Below are 19993 nucleotides of genomic sequence, written 5' to 3' on the forward strand. Positions count from 1 at the left end.
AGGAGCCCCCCACGGCTACTGCTAGTTGTGTTGATAGGTTCAGGGGTCTGCAATCCGATAGCTGCCAACTTCTCTGGTTTTCTGGACTTAGCTAGCATTTCTATTTTTGCCTCCTACGGTGACTCAATCATAACAGAATCACCCGCCATACCGCAGATTCTAGGGTACTCAATAGCAGGAAAGAATTGTATAAAAAAAAAAAAAAAAAGGGTGTGTATATTTTTTCCTCAATATCTCTGAGGCCGTAGGGGGAATTTTTTTTTTCTCTCAATGGAGATAAAGCAATTGTCTGATCGTGTGGAGCAGCTCGCTGCGGAAGTGCGGGGAATTTCCGCCTACCTTGCTCATTCACATGCTGCTGAACCAAGGATTCCTACACCTGATGTATTTTTTGGGGATCGGTCTAAATTTTTGAATTTCAAAAATAATTGTAAATTATTTTTTGCCTTGAAGCCTAACTCGTCAGGGAGCTCCGCGCAGCTGTTAAAATTGTCATCTCTTTGCTGCGTGGCGATCCCCAGGATTGGGCGTTTTCTTTGAAACCAGATGATCCTATTCTGACTAATGTGAACGCATTTTTTCAGGCCTTGGGGTTGTTGTATGACAAACCTAATGCCATTGATCAGGCTGAAAAGACCCTGCTGGCATTGAACCAGGGTCGTGATTCTGCAGAATTGTACTGTCAAAAATTCCGAAAGTGGGCAGTACTTACTACCTAGAATGATAATGCCTTGGCTGCTCTCTTTCGGAAGGGGTTGTCAGAAGCCATAAAGGATGCTATGGTGGGATTTCCTGTTCCCTCTGGTCTTGACGATTCTATGTCTTTAGCCATTCAGGTTGATCGACGTTTACGCGAACGCAGAGCTTCACGAGAGGTGTTGCCACCTGTTGAACAGATGTCTGAACCTATGCAATGTGATAGAGTTTTTTCCAGAGAGCAGCGTCAGGAGTTCAGAAGGCGTAATAAGTTGTGTTTTTTCTGTGGAGATGCCTCGCATATTATTTCTGTCTGTCCTAAACGCGAGAAACGCTTTGCACACACGTTTTCTGTTGGTGGTGTTCAACCTAAGTTTCTTTTGGCTATTACTCTGATCTGCTCCCTGTCCACATTTTCCGCCAAGGCTTTTGTGGATTCGGGAGCAGCTCTAAACCTAATGGACTTGGATTTTCCTAAACGTTGTGGATTTCCGATGACACCTCTGCAGACGCCTATCCCTTTGAGGGGGATTGATGCTACTCCTTTGGCTAAAAATAAACCTCAGTTTTGGACCCAGGTGGTAATGCGGGTCGCCCCAGACCATCAAGAAAATTGCAGGTTTTTGGTGTTACATAATCTGCATGATACTATTGTTCTGGGGTTTCCCTGGTTACAAATTCATAATCCAGTTTTGGATTGGAAATCTGTGTCTGTGGTGAGTTGGGTTTGTCGGTGTGCCTTTAGTGAGGCTCCGGTGTTTTCCACCTCTCCTCAGTCGCATGAAGTTCCTGATTATTTGGCGGACTTTTATGATGTATTTAGTGAGAATGAGTCTGCGTCTCTGCCTCCTCATAGGAGTTATGACTGTGCTATTGAACTGAGCCCGGGGTGTAAATTTCCCAAGGGTCGGCTCTTCAATTTATCTGTACCCGAGCACGAGGCTATGCGATCCTATATTAAGGAGGCGTTGGAGAAGGGTCATATTAGACCATCCTCGTCACCCTTAGGTGACAGGTTTTTTTTGTAGCCAAAAAGGATGGATCATTAAGACCTTGTATTGATTATCGTGCTCTCAACAAAATTACTGTTAAATATCAGTATCCGTTACCCCTGATTTCTGATCTATTCTCCAGAGTTAAAGGTGCTTGCTGGTTTACCAAGCTTGACCTTAGGGGGGCGTATAATCTTATTCGCATTAAGCATGGAGATGAATGGAAGACGGCGTTTAATACTCCGGAGGGACATTTTGAGTACCTGGTGATGCCTTTTGGGCTCACTAATGCCCTTTCTGTCTTCCAGTGCTTCATGAACGATATTTTCCGAGATTTTGTCGATAAATTTTTGATTATCTATCTGGATGATATTTTGATCTTCTCCAAGGATTGGGATTCTCATGTGGAACATATTCGGACTGTGTTCCGGATCTTGAGGGAGAATTCCCTGTAAGTCAAAGGATCTAAATGCCTTTTTGGAGTACAGAGGATTTCTTTTTTGGGATTTATTTTGTCCCCGTCAACTATTGAAATGGACCCGGCCAAGGTACAGGCCATTTACGATTGGGTTCAGCCCACTTCTTTGAAGGCCCTCCAGAAGTTTTTGGGTTTTGCTAATTTTTATCGGAAATTTATAGCAAAATTTTCTAGTATTGCCAAGCCATTGACTGATTTGACTAAGAAGGGTGCTGATGTGTTAAATTGGTCTCCGGAGGCTGTTTCTTCCTTTCAGGAGCTGAAGCGAAGATTCACCTCCGCCCCGGTTTTGCGGCAACCTGATGTCTCACTTCCGTTCCAGGTAGAGGTGGATGCTTCTGAGATTGGTGCAGGAGCTGTTTTGTCCCAAAAGGATCCTGTAACATCTAAAATGAATCCCTGTGCTTTCTTTTCCCGAAAGTTCTCTCCATCTGAACGTAACTATGATGTGGGGAATCGGGAACTGTTAGCCATGAAATGGGCATTTGAGGAGTGGAGACATTGGTTGGAGGGAGCTAAGCATCAAGTCGTGGTCCTCACTGACCTCAAGAATTTGATTTACCTGGAGTCGGCTAAGCGCTTGAACCCTAGACAGGCTAGGTGGGCCTTGTTTTTTACACGTTTTGATTTTGTGGTTTCTTTTGTTCCTGGAACTAAGAATGTCAAGGCTGACGCCCTCTCTAGGAGCTTCTTTGCTGATTCTCCTGTGGTGCCCAAGCCTGCTACCATCTTAGGCGAAGGGGTAGTTCTTTCTGCCATCTCGCCCGATTTGAGATGTGCTCTGGAAGAGTTCCAGGAGGACAAACCTGAGCGTTGTCCCAGTGGAAAGTTGTATGTTCCTGACCAGTGGAAGAAGAGAGTGATGTCTGAAGTTCATTGCTCTGCTTTGGCTGGTCATCCAGGTACTTTTGGTACTAGAGATCTGGTGAGTCGGTCTTTTTGGTGGCCCTCCTTGTCTCGTGATGTCAGGAATTTTGTGCAGTCCTGTGGGACGTGCTCCCGGTCTAAATCGTGTTCTCGCTCTAGTGGGTTGTTGATGCCTTTGCCTGTCCCCAAGAGGCCATGGACCCATATTTCAATGGATTTCATCTCTGATATGCCTGTCTCTCAAAGGATGACTGTTATTTGGGTGATTTGTGATAGGTTCTCTAAGATGGTTCATCTTGTACCACTCCCTAAGTTGCCGTCTTCCTCTGAATTGGTGCCCCTGTTTTTACAACAGGTGGTTCGCTTGCACGGGATTCCTGAGAACATTGTATCTGACAGAGGAGTCCAGTTTGTGTCTAGATTTTGGAGAACTTTCTGTTCCAAGCTGGGAATTCAGTTGTCCTTCTCCTCTGCTTTTCACCCTCAGACTAATGGGCAGACAGAGAGAACAAACCAGACCTTGGAGTCATATTTGAGATGTTTTATTTCTGCTGATCAGGATGATTGGGTTTCATTTTTGCCCTTGGCCGAATTTGCTTTAAATAATAGAGCTAGTTCTGCCACTTTGATGTCTCCTTTTTTTTGTAACTTTGGGTTTCATCCTCGATTTTCTTCAGGGAAGGTGGAGCCCTCTGCCTGCCCAGGGATTGACACTGTGGTGGAGAGAATGCACCAGATCTGGGACCAAGTGGTGGATAAGTTATCTCTCTCCCAGGAAAAGGCCCAGCGGTTTTCCAACCGACATAGGACCATTGGTCCCCAATTTAAGGTTGGTGATATGGTGTGGTTATCATCAAAAAATATTGCTATGAAGGTGGCTTCTCCTAAGTTTAAGCCTAGATTTATTGGACCTTACAGGATTTTGGAGATTATTAATCCGGTCTCTTTTCGTTTGGCTCTTCCTGTCACATTTAAAATCCATAATGTGTTCCATAAATCTTTGTTGAAGAGGTTTGTTGAACCTGTTGTTCCGGGGATTGCACCTCCAGACCCTGTATTGGTTGAAGGTAACATGGAATATGAGGTAGAGAAAGTACTGGATTCCCGTCTGGCTAGACGGAGACTCCAGTATTTGGTTAAGTGGAAGGGTTATGGTCAGGAGGATAATTCCTGGGTCTCTGCCTCTGATATTCATGCCAAAAGATTGGTGCGTGCCTTTCATCGGGCTCACCCTGATCGCCCTGGTGGCGTGGTTGAGGGTTCGGTGACCCCTCCTCAAGGGGGAGGTACTGTTGTGAGTTCATTTTCCCCTTCACTACTGAGGCCCGAGGAACTCCCTCTTCTGGTGAAGAAAGGTAGTGAGCCTGATTGTCAAACACCTGGGGCTGATGATGATGACTGGCTGAGTGGAGTTAATGACTGGATATAAGGCTGCCGACGCCCTTCTGGCTTGCGGGTGATTTCTCTGTGGACTTCTAGGAAACCAGTCTGATTCCTGCTCATCTAAAGCTAAGATTTCTGCTTTGCCTTTTTGCATTAGTGTTTTGTTTTCCTTGCTTTTCTGGATTCTGCCATTCCCTGCTGGGGTGAGCTGAATCTCCTTTTGCCTGTTGCTCTGTCTTCAGAATATTCCTGAGTACTGACATAGCTTTTTTGAAGCCTAGCGTCTTCAGGGCCTTTTTTACTGTCAGTTGGTTGGCTCTTATTTTCATAGGGTTTTTCACGGATTGCAGACAGCAGCCTTCCTGTCCTTTCCTATCTAAGCTAGCGTGGGCCCCATCTTTGCTCAGTCTATCTTTCTGTCTGTGTTTTGTTCTTTCTTCTTGCTTCACCGTCATTATATGTGGGGGGCTGCCTTTTGCTTTGGGGTCTGCTCTGGGGCAGTTTAGATTTCCCTTTCTGTCTTTAGGCTATGTAGTCCTCCGGCTGTGATCGAGGGGCCTAGGGCATCGTAGGAGCCCCCCACGGCTACTGCTAGTTGTGTTGATAGGTTCAGGGGTCTGCAATCCGATAGCTGCCAACTTCTCTGGTTTTCTGGACTTAGCTAGCATTTCTATTTTTGCCTCCTACGGTGACTCAATCATAACAGGGTTTGAAGTCTAGTGACTTCAGGGTCCTTTTTGCTTATCAGTTGTGCTCGTAATATTTTTAGCAGGGTTTTCTCGGATTGCAGACAGCATCTTTTCTGTCCTGTCCTTTTTAGTTAGCTTGGGCCCCATCGTTTGCGCAACCTATCTTTCTATCTGTGGTAGTGTTTTCATCTCGTTTCACCGTCATTATATGTTGGGGGCTGCCTATTGCTTTGGGGTCTGCTCTGGGGCAGAAAGTTTTTCCCTTTTCTCTCTTTAGGCTTATTTAGATCTCCGGCTGTGATGAGGTGTCTAGGATCACCGTAGGAACACTCCACGGCTACTGCTAGTTGTGTGATAGGATTAGGGGTCTGCAATCCGCTAGTTTCCAACCACTCTGATTTTCTGGGCTGAGCTTGTGCTTTGTTTTTTCCTCCTTGGTGACTCAATCATAACACAATGTATCCCAGAAACTGTACCTCCTCAACCATGAAAACACATTTCTCTAGTTTGGCGAATAAAGAATGCTCTCTAAGTCTCTGGAGGTCAGAACAGACATGTTGGACTTGCGTCATAAGGTCAGCAGAATAAATCAGGATGTCATCCAAATAAACGACTACATATACCCCACAGATGTCCCTGAAGATATCGTTCACAAAATTCTGAAACACTGAAGGTGTATTACTGAGCCTGAATGGCATTACGAGGTACTCAAAGTGGACGAGAGGTGTGTTAAACGCAGTCTTCCACTCATCTCCCTTTCTTATACGGACAAGATTATATGCTCCTCGGAGGTCAAGCTTAGTAAACCAATGGGCTCCCAACAGCTGATTAAAAAGATCAGGTATGAGTGGAAGCAGATACTGTTTTTTCACAGTGTTCGCGTTTAACTTATGGTAATCAATGCAAGGTCTGAGACCACCATCTTTCTTTTCCACAAAAAAGAACCCGGCCCCAACTGGTGAGGTGGATGGTCTAATAAACCCTTTTTGTAAACTGTCTGCTATGTAGTCTTTCATGGCCTGACGCTCAGGACCATAGAGATTAAATATTCTCCCCTTTGGGAGACGAGAATGCGGTATCAAGTCTATGTGGCAATACCTGGGCACCTGGGCAGGCATGACCAGAACTAGCCAGGTGCTGACGTCCCAGGAGTGAAGACTTCTGACGTCCAGCATTTTCCCAGAGGTCTCCAGACTGTGGCTTGTGCAGCAAGTGCAAAATGATGGGAGTGATCCTCCACAGGGCTGAGCAATGAAGCTGGACACAGGTGCTTTAGCCACAGAATCAACTCAGAGAAAGCGAGGCAGGAGAAAAATAATTCAGGGAAAAGGTAAGGTAATGCTTTTATATATATGCTGGATATATAAAAACGATTTGGGACCAGATATTGTTAGGGAAGGCGGAACGCACTAAATATAAAATAATAAAAAGTGCATTCGCCGCCCTGGGTCCACCGTGCAGAGGTGTTATACTGCTGCTATATAATAGCAGACGCACAATATGGCGGTATATCGCACACGGGTTGAACGTCACCCGGTGTGCACTGGGCGTACTCTGTTATATTCACAGAGGCACCTTAAGGCATAAACATAAATGCCAAGCCTGTTGACCCCACAGGTCTCAGCAGTGTGCACGCACGGTATATGGTCACAAGACTCGGGCCCAAGACACAGGGTCGGTGTCCGTCTAGACCTACCGTGCGTGCGGCGTCGCTACCGCGGACGCCCACAAGTGCTGGTGACTGCAGTGCAGCAACTGACTCAGCCGCTATACAATGCCCAGGAGGGGCGCACTGTCGAACGCTAGCTCTGTGGAGATGAGCACTGTGGCTTGTAGCATGCCACTGACTGGCACTGACACTAAGGCTAAGTCCCTATCCACGTAATATCAGAGGGAGGGGATCTTAATGAGTCATTCGCAGGTTCATGCATCCATGATCATTCACACAATAGCAATTAGAGACTAAGCTAGCACATGGCCGAGCAGCCATGCGGACCTTTTATAGCCGTGCGGGACCTTCCAGATCTCTGGGAAGGACCAATCAGATCAGGAGAAGGACCTGAGCACGTGACTCCCGATCTCCAATGGGAGATCGTCTCGTGAACATGCCCAGTAGCGTGACGAGAGGACTTAGCCACTGGAGTGGCTTGTTGCAAGGCAGCCTGCACTGCTATTGCTGACCCAGAGGTGGCAGCAACAACCAGTCCTACAGAGCTGGTCTGAGCAGAGCGTCTGCAACGCTGAGATTGCTGTGCAGGCTCCTGAGAGGTCGGAGAAGAATGGGAGACCGCAGGATGCAAGGCTCTGGATTCCCGCTGTGTATCTGCAGGAACCCGACACCTAACAGATATAATGTGACGTCTGTCTGGTCCGAGTCTGAGTTGCAAGTAAGACAGCACCCTGTGCTGTCTTACTGAAACCCTTTATCCCTTATACAAGGATCTGGAATTACAGCGGAGCCCAAGAAGTAGCTGCCTATGAGAGCAGCAGGACAGTAGCCAGGAAGGGATTAATAAACGGGACCGAAAGTGTAGTCAGGAGTCCAAGTCAAAACCGGGTGGGCAACAGAGGTACAAAATTCAGGCTAAGGTCAGAGTCAAAAAAACGGGAGAGCAGCAGAGGTACAAAATCGGCAGGCTGTAGAAGGGTCAGAAATCAAGGCTAAGGTCAGAGTCAAAAATAGCAATTTAAACACTAGCACACTGGGGAAACCAAGACTATACACTGCGTGCAGAACTATTAGGCAAGTTGTATTTGAGAGGATTCTTTTTATTATTGAACAACAACTATGTTCTCAATCAACCCAAAAGACTCATAAATATCAAGGCTTAATATTTTTGGAAGTTGGAGTGGGTTTTTTTTAGATTTGGCTACCTTAGGAGGATATCTGTTTTTTCAGGTAACTCTTACTGTGCAGAATTATTAGTCAACTTAATAAAAACCAAATATATACCCATCTCACTTGTTTATTTTCACCAGGTAAACCAATATAACAACGCAAAATTTAGAAATAAACATTTCTGACATTCAAAAACAAAACAAAAAAATCAGTGACCACCTTTCTTTACGATGACACTCAAAAGCCTTTCATCCATAGATTCTGTCAGTTGCTGGATCTGTTTACGATCAACATTGCGTGCAGCAGCCACCACAGCCTCCCAGACACTGTTCCGAGAGGTGTACGGTTTTCCCTCCTTGTAGATCTCACATTTTATGAGTGACCACAGGTTCTCTATGGGGTTCCGATCAGGTGAATAAGGGGGCCATGTCATTATTTTTTCTTCTTTTAGACCTTTACTGGCCAGCCACGCTGTGGAGTATTTGGATGCATGTGATGGAGCATTGTCCTGCATGAAAATCATGTTTTTCTTGAACAATACCGACTTCTTCCTGTACCACTGCTTGAAGAAGGTGTCTTCCAGAAACTGGCAGTAGGTCTGGGAGTTGAGCTTCACTCCATCCTCAACCCGAAAAGGTCCCACAAGTTCATCTTTGATGATACCAGCCCATACACATATCACATAACACAAATAATCAACTACAAAACATTACCATATGTCACGGTTTGCATGTTTCTAACATGTTCGAAGATTATAATGCCAAAACATTAGGTGTTTCCATTATTTTGTCCAACCCCTGTGTGTATATATATATATATATATATACCTATACTACGTGTATACATGTATTCTATCTATTCTTTTTTAACATGTCAATGTGACTTGCATTGGCGAGTCTCGGGCGTAATACGGTGCAAATCGCAGCATGCTGGAATTTCCTATGGACATATAATACAGGCGAGAAAAAAATCGGATGATGGGAGCTGCCCCGTAGATTAATATTGGTCCAAGTGCTATGCGATTTTTTCTCGCATAGCACTCGTCCGTATTTCTCGCTGGTGTGACTCCGGCCTTCAGGTCCATTTACATTGGTTGATAATCTGTCAAATCCAAACAGTAATGACCCATTATTCACAGTAGTTGTTTAATCCCATCATTATCGGAGCTTTTTTCGTTTTTTGTGTTTTCGTTTTTTGCTCCCCTTCTTCCCACAGCCATAACTTTTTTATTTTTCAGGCCATATGAGGGCTTGTTTTTTGCGGGATGAGTTGTACTTTTGACTGACATCATTGGTTTTAACATATCATGTACTGTAAAACTGGAAAAAAATTCAAAGTGCGGTGACATTGCAAAAAAAGTGCAATCCCACACTTGTATTTTGCGTTTTTTTCACAATGTTCGCTAAATGCTAAAACTGACCTACCATTATGATTCTCCAGATCATTACGAGTTCATAGACACCAAACATATCTAGGTTCTTTTTTATCTAAGTGGTGAAGAAAAATGCCAAACTTTGTTAAAAAAATAAATAAAATTGTGCCATTTTCTACCTGTAGCGTCTTCATTCTTCATGATCTCTGGTTGGGTGAGGGTTTATTTTTTGCGCATCAAGCTGAAGTTTTTAATGATGCCATTTTGGTGCAGATATGATCATTTGATCACCCTTTATTGCATTTTAATGTAATGTCACAGCGACCAAAAAAACCCATAATTCTGACGTTTTTACTTTTTTCTCACTACGCCGTATAGCGATCAGGTTAATCCTTTGTTTATTGATAGATCGGGCAATTCTGAAAGTGGCGATACCAAATATGTGTATGTTTGATTTTTTTATTGTTTTATTTTGAATGGGGTGAAAGGAGGGTGATTTGAACTTTTATATATTTTTTAGTTTTTCATATATATTTTTTTTATTTTTGGCATGCTTTAATAGTCTCCATGGGACTAGAAGCTGATCAGATCACCGATATGTAGCAGAATTGCTGACTTGCTATGAGAGCCGACCACCCGGCGGTGATCATAGCAATTCGGCACTGACAACCATAGAAGTCTCCAGGACACCTCTGGTTGTCATGCCAACACACCGGAGACCTACGATCACATAATGGGGGTCACCGGTGGGCGGATTTCTGGCCCGATGGCCGAAGCGCGAGTTAAAGCGAACCTGTCACTAGGTTTGGCCGATATAAGATACGGCCACCGCCTTTCAGGGCTTATCTACAGCATTCTATAATGTTACATCCAAGAAAAAAATGTACTCAGAAACCAATTTTACCAAAAAAGACATACAAACTTTATTAGATAATACATATAAGAAATTTAAAAAAAGATAATACTTAAAAAATGGGAAACCACAAAGATGACACGATAACCCACTAAGAGTCCATAGGGAGGCTGCACATACCGAAGGTATGTAATTAGTGCTATACAAATGCTAGTGTCTCAACTCCATAACAGCATAGTGTTACCATTTAAACAGCGCATGGCTAATGCATAAGCAAATAAAACCAGACAAGTGCAAGCAGACTTTACCTCCCGTGGGTGATAGTGACAGCCCCAACGCACGTTTCGGCAAAAACGCCTTCTTCTATAATGTAGTAGATAAGCACCGATCCGACCTGCAAGAGAAGAAAAATAAGTTTTATTATACTCACCCGAGGGGCAGTCTAGTCCGATGGTTGTCACAGGCCTCCTATCTTTTTATGATCGCCGCCCTCTTGCTTATGTCATGGGTCCCCTGCATCGCGCTCCTGTGCAGGTGTGCTTGTCTGCCCTGATGAGGGTATAGGAAAGTACTGCAGTGCGCAGGCGCCAGGAAAGGTCAGAGAGGCCCAGCGCCTGCGCACTGCAGTACTTTCCTCTGCCCTCAGCATGGCAGAGAAGTACGCCTGCACAGGAGCGCAGTGCCAAGGAGACTGTGTGGATGACGAAGGGATGCATCATCCACACGAAACAAGCAGTAGAGCGACGATCATAAGAAGATGGGAGGCGCCGGACCCGACCTGCGATACCCATTGGACCGGATTGCCCCCCGGGTGAGAATAATAAAACTTATTGTTCTTATTTTTCAGGGGCTTTGTAGAATGCTGTAGATAAGCCCCAAAAGGCAGTGGCCGTATCTTATATCGGCCAACCTTGATGACAGGCTCGCTTTAAATGCCGCTGTCAGAGTTTTACAGCAGCATTTAACGGGTTAATAGCCACGGGTGGATGGTGATTCCACCCATGACTATTAAGGGCACATGTCAGCTGTTCCAAACAGCTGGCATTATCCCGGGAAAGACATGGGCTCACCGCCGGAGACCACATCAAAGGGAGGGAGTCCGACATCAACGTAAATATATGCCCGATGTCAGAAAGGGGTTAATGTGACTGGGTTGAGTGATTGAACAATGTGTCCAAAAATGTTCAGTCATTGTTCAGGTAATCGAAAAAATTATTTTTCAGTGTTCGAAAATTGTTTAATGTAAGTTGAGATTTGTCGCTTCTTCTATGATTTCACAGGCAAAAAGAAGTAGTCAAAATTCAAATCCTAACTAGATGTGTATTTCCTGAAGGAAGTACAGATAGTGCTTTGAAATGGTGCCCGGGCTGCCCCTTTAAGAGAGACTTGCCTGCTGCCCCTGCAAGACTTTCAACTCAGGATCCGTTTTAACTGTGGGTGCCTCTCAGGGGCCACTTTGGCCTGTGGGGCCCCTCAGGGTCCGATTTGGTGGGCGGGGCCACTCAGGGTCTGATTTGGTGGGCGGGGCCCCTCAGGGTCTGATTTGGTGGGCGGGGCCCCTCAGGGTTCGATTTAATGGGCGGGGCTCCTCATGGTCTGATTTGGTGGGCGGGCCCCTCAGGGTCTGATTTGGTGGGCGGGGCCACTCTGGGTCTAATTTGGTGGGCGGGGCCCTTCAGAGTCCAATTTGATGGGCGGGGCCACTCTGAGTCTGATTTGGTGGGCAGGGCCACTCTGGGTTCCATTTAGTGGGCGGGGCCACTCTGGGTCTGATTTGGTGGGTGGGGCCACTCTGGGTCTGATTTGGTGGGCGGGGCCCCTCAGGGTCCGATTTGGTGGGCGGGGACCCTCAGGGTCCGATTTGGTGGGTGGGGCCCCTCAGGGTCCGGTTTGGTGGGCAGGGCCCCTCAGAGTCCGATTTGGTGGGCGTGGCCACTCTGGGTCCAATTTGGTGGGCGGGGCCACTCTGGGTCCGATTTGTAGGCCGGGGTCGCTCAGCCTCCAATTTGGAGGCCGGGGTCGATGAGCCTCCGATTTGGAGGCCGGGGTGGATGAGCCTCTGATATGGAGGCTGGGGTGGCTCAGCCTCCGATTTGGAGGCCGGGGTGGCTCAGCCTCCGATTTGGACCTCGGGGTCGATCAGCCTCCGATTTGGAGCCCTGGGTCGATGAGCCTCTGATTTGGAGGCCGTGGTCGATGAGCCTCTGATTTGGAGCCAGGGGTCGATGAGCCTCTGATTTGGAGGCCGGGGTCGATGAGCCTTCGATTTGGAGGCCGGGGTCGATGAGCCTTCGATTTGGAGGCCGGGGTCGATGAGCCTTCGATTTGGAGGTCGGGGTCAATGAGCTTCCAATTTGGAGGCTGGGGTCGATGAGCCTCTGATTTGGAGGCCGGGGTGGCTCAGCCTCCGATTTGGAGGCCGGGGTGGCTCAGTCTCCGATTTGGAGGCCAGGGTGGCTCAGTCTCCGATTTGGAGGCCGGGGTGGCTCAGTCTCCGATTTGGAGGCCGGGGTTGATCAGCCTCCGATTTGGAGGCCGGGGTTGATCAGCCTCCGATTTGGAGGCCGGGGTGGCTCAGCCTCCGATTTGGAGGCCGGAGTCGATCAGCCTCCGATTTGGAGGCCGGGGTCGATCAGCCTCTGATTTGGAGCGTGGGGTCACTCAGCTTTCGAGTTGGCGTGTCGGCCCTTTAAGACTCATTTCGGTGTGCCGGCCCTTTAACAATCACTTTGGCGCGTCGGCCCTTTAAGAGCTAGTTTGGCTCACCGGGCTTCTTCTAAATCCACTTTGGAGGACATTCTCTCTCAGGGGCATGTGTCATGTGATGAAGCTAGATTTGCATTTGTGCTGTGGGTTTCGCTTTAAGAGCTGATATGTGGCAGAAGCTCTGTCCTGGGGGCGTCATGTGACGTTCGTAGGCGTTGGCATAGTAACTGGGTGTGCCTGCGCATATCAATGAGCTTAACTGCCATTTCAATCGCCTCAGGGCACGTTTTGCCATTTCCCATTGAAAAGCATTGGAGACAGTGCATTCCAATGATGGGAAAAAAAAATTTCAAACGCAAATTGCGCAAAAACTACAAATCCGATCGACACGAAAAATACTTAGCTCACCTCTCATGGATGCTGGCTTCGAAAGGACACCTCAACGGAGTCTGTGCGTGTAGCGGTTCGGGCTGTATTAATTGCGAAAATCAACTTAACAATAAGAAGAAGAAGAAGAATAAGTTAGCAGCGTTCGGATTACAATATAGTGGTTTTTTCAAACCACTATAATAATAAGAAGAAGAAGCAGAAGAACTAGATGTGTACTTCCTGAAGGAAGTACAGATAGTGCTTTGAAATGGTGCCCGGGCTGCCCCTTTAAGAGAGACTTGCCTGCTTCCCCTGCAAGACTTTCAACTCAGGATCCGATTTAACTGTGGGTGCCTCTCAGGGGCCACTTTGACCTCAGGGTCTGAATTAGTGGGTGGGGCCCCTCAGGATCCGATTTGGTGGCCTGGGCTCCTCAGGGCTTGAATTAGTGGCCGGGATCCCTCAGGGTCCGATTTTGTGGGTGTGGCCCCTCAGGGTCCGATTTTGTGGGTGGGGCCCCTCAGGGTCCGATTTTGTGGGTGGCGCCACTCAGGGTCCGATTTTGTGGCCGGGGCCCCTCAGGGTCCGATTTTATGGTTGGGGCCCCTCAGGGTCCGATTTTGTGGGTGGGGCCCCTCAGGGTCCGAATTTGTGGGTGGGGCCCCTCAGGGTCCGATTTGGTGGGCGGGGCCACTCTGGGTCCGATTTGGTGGGCGGGGCCACTCCGGGTCCGATTTGGTGGGCGGGGCCACTCTTGGTCCGATTTGGTGGGCGGGGCCACTCTTGGTCCGATTTGGTGGGAGGGGCCCCTCAGGGTCAGATTTGGTGGGCGGGGCCCCTCAGGGTCTGATTTGGTGGGCAGTGCCACTCTGGGTCCTATTTGGTGGGTGGGGCCCCTCAGGGTCTGATTTGGTGGGCAGTGCCACTCTGAGTCCGATTTTGTGTGTGGGGCCCCTTAGGGGTCCGATTTGGTGGGGGGGCTCCTCAGGGTCAGATTTGGTGGGCGGGGCCCCTCAGGGTCTGATTTGGTGGGCAGTGCCACTCTGGGTCCTATTTGGTGGGTGGGGCCCCTCAGGGTCTGATTTGGTGGGCAGTGCCACTCTGGGTCCTATTTGGTGCGTGGGGCCCCTCAGGGTCCGATTTGGTGGGCGGGGCCACTCTGGGTCTGATTTAGTGGGCGGGGCCCCTCCGGGTCCGATTTGGTGGGCGGGCCCCTCAGGGTCTGATTTAGTGGGCGGGGCCCCTCATGGTCCGATTTTGTGGGTGGGGCCCCTTATGGTCCGTATTGGTGGGTGGGGCCACTCTGTGTTCAATTTAGTGGGCGGGGCCCCTCAGGGTCAGATTTGGTGGGCGGGGCCCCTCAGGGTCCGATTTGGTGGGCGGGGCCACTCTGGGTCCTATTTGGTGGGTGGGGCCCCTCAGGGTCTGATTTGGTGGGCAGTGCCACTCTGGGTCCTATTTGGTGCGAGGGGCCCCTCAGGGTCCGATTTGGTGGGCGGGGCCACTCTGGGTCCGATTTAGTGGGCGGGGCCCCTCCGGGTCCGATTTGGTGGGCGTGCCCCTCAGGGTCTGATTTAGTGGGCGGGGCCCCTCATGGTCCGATTTTGTGGGTGGGGCCCCTTATGGTCCGTATTGGTGGGTGGGGCCACTCTGGGTTCGATTTGGTGGGCGGGGCCCCTCAGGGTCAGATTTGGTGGGCGGGGCCACTCTGGGTTCGATTCGGTGGGCGGGGCCACTGTGGGCCAGATTTGGTGAGCAGGGCCACTCTGGGTCCGATTTGGAGGCCAGGGTGGCTCAGCCTCCAATTTGTAGGCCAGAGTCGATCAGCCTCCGGGGTGGCTCAGCCTCCGGTTTGGAGCCTGAGGTCACTCAGCTTTCGATTTGGCGCGCCGGCCCTTTAAGACTCATTTTGGTGCGCCGGCTCTTTAAGAATCACTTTGGCGCGTCTGCCCTTTAAGAGCTAGTTTGGCTCACTGGGCTTCTAAATCCACTTTGGCGCACATTCTCTCTCAGGGGCATGCATCATGTGATGAAGCTAGATTTGCATTTGTGCTGTGGGTTTCGCTTTAAAAGCTGAAATTATCTGGCAGAAACTCTGTCCTGTAGAGGTCATGTATAGTTCGTAGGCGTTGGCATAGTAACTGGGTCTGCCTGCGCATATTAATGAGCTTAACTGTCATTTGAATCACCTCAGGGCATGTTTTCTCTGTGGCAAAATTTTCCCATTGAAATGCATTGAGGAAAATGTTTTTTCAAACGCAAATTGCGCAAAAACTACAAATCCGATCGACACGAAAATTACTTAGCACACCACTCGTGGACGCTGGCTTCGAAACGACACCTCAACGGAATCTGTGCGTGTAGCGATTCCGGCCGCATTAATTGCTGAAATCAACTGAATAATAATAACTAGATGTGTATTTCCTGAAGGAAGTCGATAGTGCTTTGAAATGGAGCCCGCGCTGCCCCTTTAAGAGAGACTTGCCTGCTGCCCCTGCAAGACTTTCAACTCAGGATCTGTTTTAACTGTGGGTGCCTCTCAGGGGCCACTTTGGCCTGTGGAGCCCCTCAGGGTCTGATTTGGTGGGTGGGGCCCCTCAGGATCCGATTCGGTGGCCTGGGCTCCTCAGGGCTGGAATTGATGGACGGGATCACTCTGGGTCCGATTTTGTGGGTAGGGCCTCTCAGGGTCCAATTTTGTGGGCGGGGCCCCTCAGGGTCCGATATGGTGGGGGGGCCCCTCAAGGTCCGATTTGGTGGGCGGGACCCCTCAGGGTCTTATTTGTTGAGCGGGGCCCCTCAGGGTCCGATTTGGTGGGCGAGGCCCCTCTGGGTCTGATTTGGTGGGTGGGGCCCCTCAGAGCTCGATTTGGTGAGCAGGGCCCCTCAGGGTCCGATTTGGTGAGCAGGGCCCCTCAGGGTCCGATTTGGTGGGCGGAGCCCCTCAGGGTCCGATTTGGTGGGCGGGGTCCCTCAGGGTCCGATTTGGTAGGCGGGGCCCCTCTGAGTCCGATTTGGTGGGCGGGGCCCCTCAAGGTCCAATTTGGTGGGTGGGGCCCCTCATGGTCCGATTTGGTGGGCGGGGCCACTCTGGGTCCGATTTGGTGGGTGGGGCCCCTCAGGGTCCGATTTGGTGGGCGGGGCCACTCTGGGTCTGATTTGGGGAGTGGGGTCACTCTGGGTCCGATTTGGAGGCCAGGGTGGCTCAGCCTCTGATCTGGAGGCCGGGGTCACTCAGCTTTCGATTTGGCGCGCCGGCCCTCTAAGACTCATTTCGGTGCGCCGGCCCTTTAAGAATCACTTTGGCGCAACGGCCGTTTAAGAGCTAGTTTGGCTCATTGGGCTTCTAAATCCACTTTGGCTCACATTCTCTCTCAGGGGCATACGTCATGTGATGAAGCTAGATTTACATTTGTGCTGTGGGTTTCGCTTTAAGAGCTGATATTATCTGCTAGAAACTGTGTCCTGGAGAGGTCATGTGATGTTCGTAGGCGTTGGCATAGTAACTGGGTGAGCCTGCGCATATCAATGAGCTTAACTGCCATTTAAATTGCCTCAGGGCATGTTTTGACTGTGGCAACAGTTTCCCATTGAAAAGCATTGAGACAGTGCATTCCAATGACGGGAAAAAAAATTTCAAATGCAAACTGCGCAAAAACTACAAATCCAATCGACACGAAAAATACTTAGCACACCACTCATGGACGCTGGCTTCGAAACGACACCTCAACGGAGTCTGTGCGTGTAGCTGTTCGGGCCGCATTAATTGCGGAAATCAACTGAATAATAGGAAGAAGAAGAAGTTAGCAGCGTTCGGATTACATGATAGTGGTTTTTTAAAAAGCACTATAACTAGATCTGCCTTTCAGTGATTGGTTGACCATTTTCCAAAGCAATTGTTCAGTTGTAGTTGGAGCATAGGGATAAGCACACATCCACAGGTGGAACTAGCACATATATTCATAAGTAGAAAAAAAAAATTGGCTTAATTAATTTGATTAAATATTGTTAATACAGTATCAGTGGAAATGTTTGTACAATACTTTATGAATTGATGTATTCCAAATGAATAATCTCACTTATGGGATGATAACATTGAACATACATCAGATCATCTGTGTGAGCACAATTTGCAATGATTGATGCAATCCCTATTCAGCCATTTCATTCACAATTCTCATCCTGTGTAAACACTTGTCTGACATCGATTGTTAGTCGTGAGTTACAATCGCATCGTTCACCATTTAACCAATCTGCTCACAGAAACGTCCCCTTATTAGGCGAGGGCAACACGCAGACTTTCCGCTCAAAGACCTTTCAGGTATAACTATGATAGTTGCGGTGCACAGGTGGGCGCTAAGCTTCATGCAACTCAGTGGGGTTGATTCAGTACTCCAACTTAGTCTTAAATATCTAAAATCATCTTACATTTATCACGCTGGCATCTTCTGGAAGACAAATTTGGTATACTTTTACATGCTTTTCTCTACCTTTACATCACATTTTGGTTCTCTTACATTGTGCTGCTTATGCACCTAAATTTTGATGCAACTTGGCTTACGTTGCATTTTTTAAGCCATGCCCCGCTGTCATAGACTAGCAAACATCAGATCATAAGTAGGACTAAAACTCAATGCAATATTATACATTTAGACACAAATCTCCCCAATTCTTTTGAATGAGACACATCCACATATTCTTGACTTCTGGTCATTTTTCCTAGTACAATATACAAATTCTTATTTATCAGTGATTCTCAAATAAGTAAGAAAACTTTGCAATGTGCAATATCCCCCAACTCTAGAAGGGCCAGCTGTCTAGTCAATGGATGGCCCGAGAGCCACAAAATTATCATATTGAGTACAGCAAAAATGGAAAATGCAGAAAATATAACATCATAGAGACAGGGAACAAAGAAAAGTACGGCAGTAAAGAAAATAAATGCAAGATGACTTACTGATGGCATAGGTTGTCAGCAATAACAAATGCGCCCTCATGGCTCTGGCCTGCGGATGATTTGGCGAGCTCTGTGTTCTGTGTGAGATCTGGCATTCTGACAGTAGCACCACCACTACTGACCTCACCCAAACGCAGTTTTCCCATGTGTTGTGAGAAGATAAGATACAATATTGCTATCATATGTAATGTGCACTGGTTTTTCTGCATAAACCAAAAAGAAAACAAGTGCAAAAGAAGCATAGACCCTGTGAATTTTATTTTAAGTGGCAAAAAATCCAAAATTTGCACCCAAAAAATAACAATGGTGCCATTTTTTGAGACCTGTAGAGTCTCCATTTTTCAGGATCTGGGGTTGGGTGAGAGCTTTTTTTTTTTTTGCACGCCAAGCTGATGTTTTTACTGATACCATTTTGATGTAGATACAATATTTTGATAGCCCGTTATTGCATGTTATTGCAATGTTGCACGGACCAAAACCACCACATGCGAAACATATGGTGCACTGGATTGTATGGGTGCCCTGTAAACAAAGATATATGGCATACATGTATTTATATGTCCTTCATGCCCATAAGTACAGAAAACTCCCCAAAAATGACTGCCAAAGTGACTTTACTAACAGCAAATAAACCCAACCCCCATTATCAGTGCCAGAACACTACTAATCCCTTTGACAATAGTGACAATAGGTCCCTCAATAGATAATACTGGCAGCAGAGCGTTGCGTGCAACCTCAGGATACAATTCTGCTTTCCTGCGGCCACTAGGGGGAGTACAGAGCACCAGTAGATATATTATGCTTTATTGCTAAAAAGAAAGAGGGTTTCGTGCTGCATTAGTGACCGGATATATTGTATGTGAACAAAAAAACGTGGAGGTGTTTTCCCCCTTGGAAAAAGCTACACGCGAAACGCACGTCGGGGTGTTGGGGTACAGCCACCATTCAGGTAATGTGTTAGCATATCTCCTTTTCATGTTTCTTTTGCCATTGTATTCCACTTTCTGTTGGTGGTTCATACTTGTTTACATCACTTGATGACCTGGCCACGTATTTTTGTTCACATATATCCGGTCACTAATGCAGCACGAAACCCTCTTTCTTTTTAGGAGCTTATAAGCACAATTAGCTATGGTTTGGAATCCGTGTTAATTAGCCGTTTATACCATTTCAGGAAGTTGTTTCAACTATTTTACATAAAGACGTCTTTATTCAGGCTTATATGTTGTATGGATATAGATTCCTTTTCATTATCATTACCTGTAATGAGTGGCTCTCTTTTGCATTGTTTGTCCCCACTTTATGACTTTTAAATTGTTTTTTAATACATTTTGCTCAATAAATTTGGTACTCTTATGGCATTTAGCTTTCCGCTTTTCTTCTGTTGGTCTCTCCTATTTTGAGTTGAGGAGAAATGATAAAATCATCAGTGGATTCCAGATAACATGAACGAAGCTTCAGAGAGATGAGAAATCAGTGTCAGCTCCATCAGATGATGGGATGGGAGTAGAGATGAGCGACTTTGCATTTTCAGGGTCGAGTCGGGTTTCATGAAACCCGACTTTCACAAAAGTCGGGTCGAATGAAATTGGCCGACTATAGGGAAAAGTCAGAGGCAGACTGAAACACGAATCCCAATGCAAGTCAATGGGGAAGCAAAGTCGGCAGTGAGTGGAGGACAGTAAACACACTTACAGTGCCCATTTCAATGCCAAAAACATCAATTCTTATTACTGAAGTTTGTCAACCTTAATTTACTTCATAATAATAGTTACGCAGTGAAAACTGGGGG

At 47.4% G+C, this 19993-nt stretch overlaps 1 protein-coding gene across 1 annotated transcript in view; it reads right to left on the bottom strand.

Moving 5' to 3' along the window:
* LOC141100007 (uncharacterized) overlaps window positions 1-18270 on the bottom strand; it is a 70691-nt gene extending 52421 nt beyond the window's left edge. The window contains exon 1 of the mRNA XM_073588176.1: window positions 18202-18270. Within this exon, the coding sequence (XP_073444277.1) occupies window positions 18202-18241 (40 nt within the window). The 5' untranslated portion in view covers window positions 18242-18270. The remainder of the gene's footprint in view (window positions 1-18201) is intronic.
* Window positions 18271-19993: the final 1723 nt, after the last annotated feature.

The sequence above is a fragment of the Dendrobates tinctorius genome, unplaced genomic scaffold (assembly GCF_039654945.1).
Source record: "Dendrobates tinctorius isolate UK_male_01 unplaced genomic scaffold, ASM3965494v1 ptg000103l, whole genome shotgun sequence".
Lineage (NCBI taxonomy): Eukaryota > Metazoa > Chordata > Amphibia > Anura > Dendrobatidae > Dendrobates > Dendrobates tinctorius.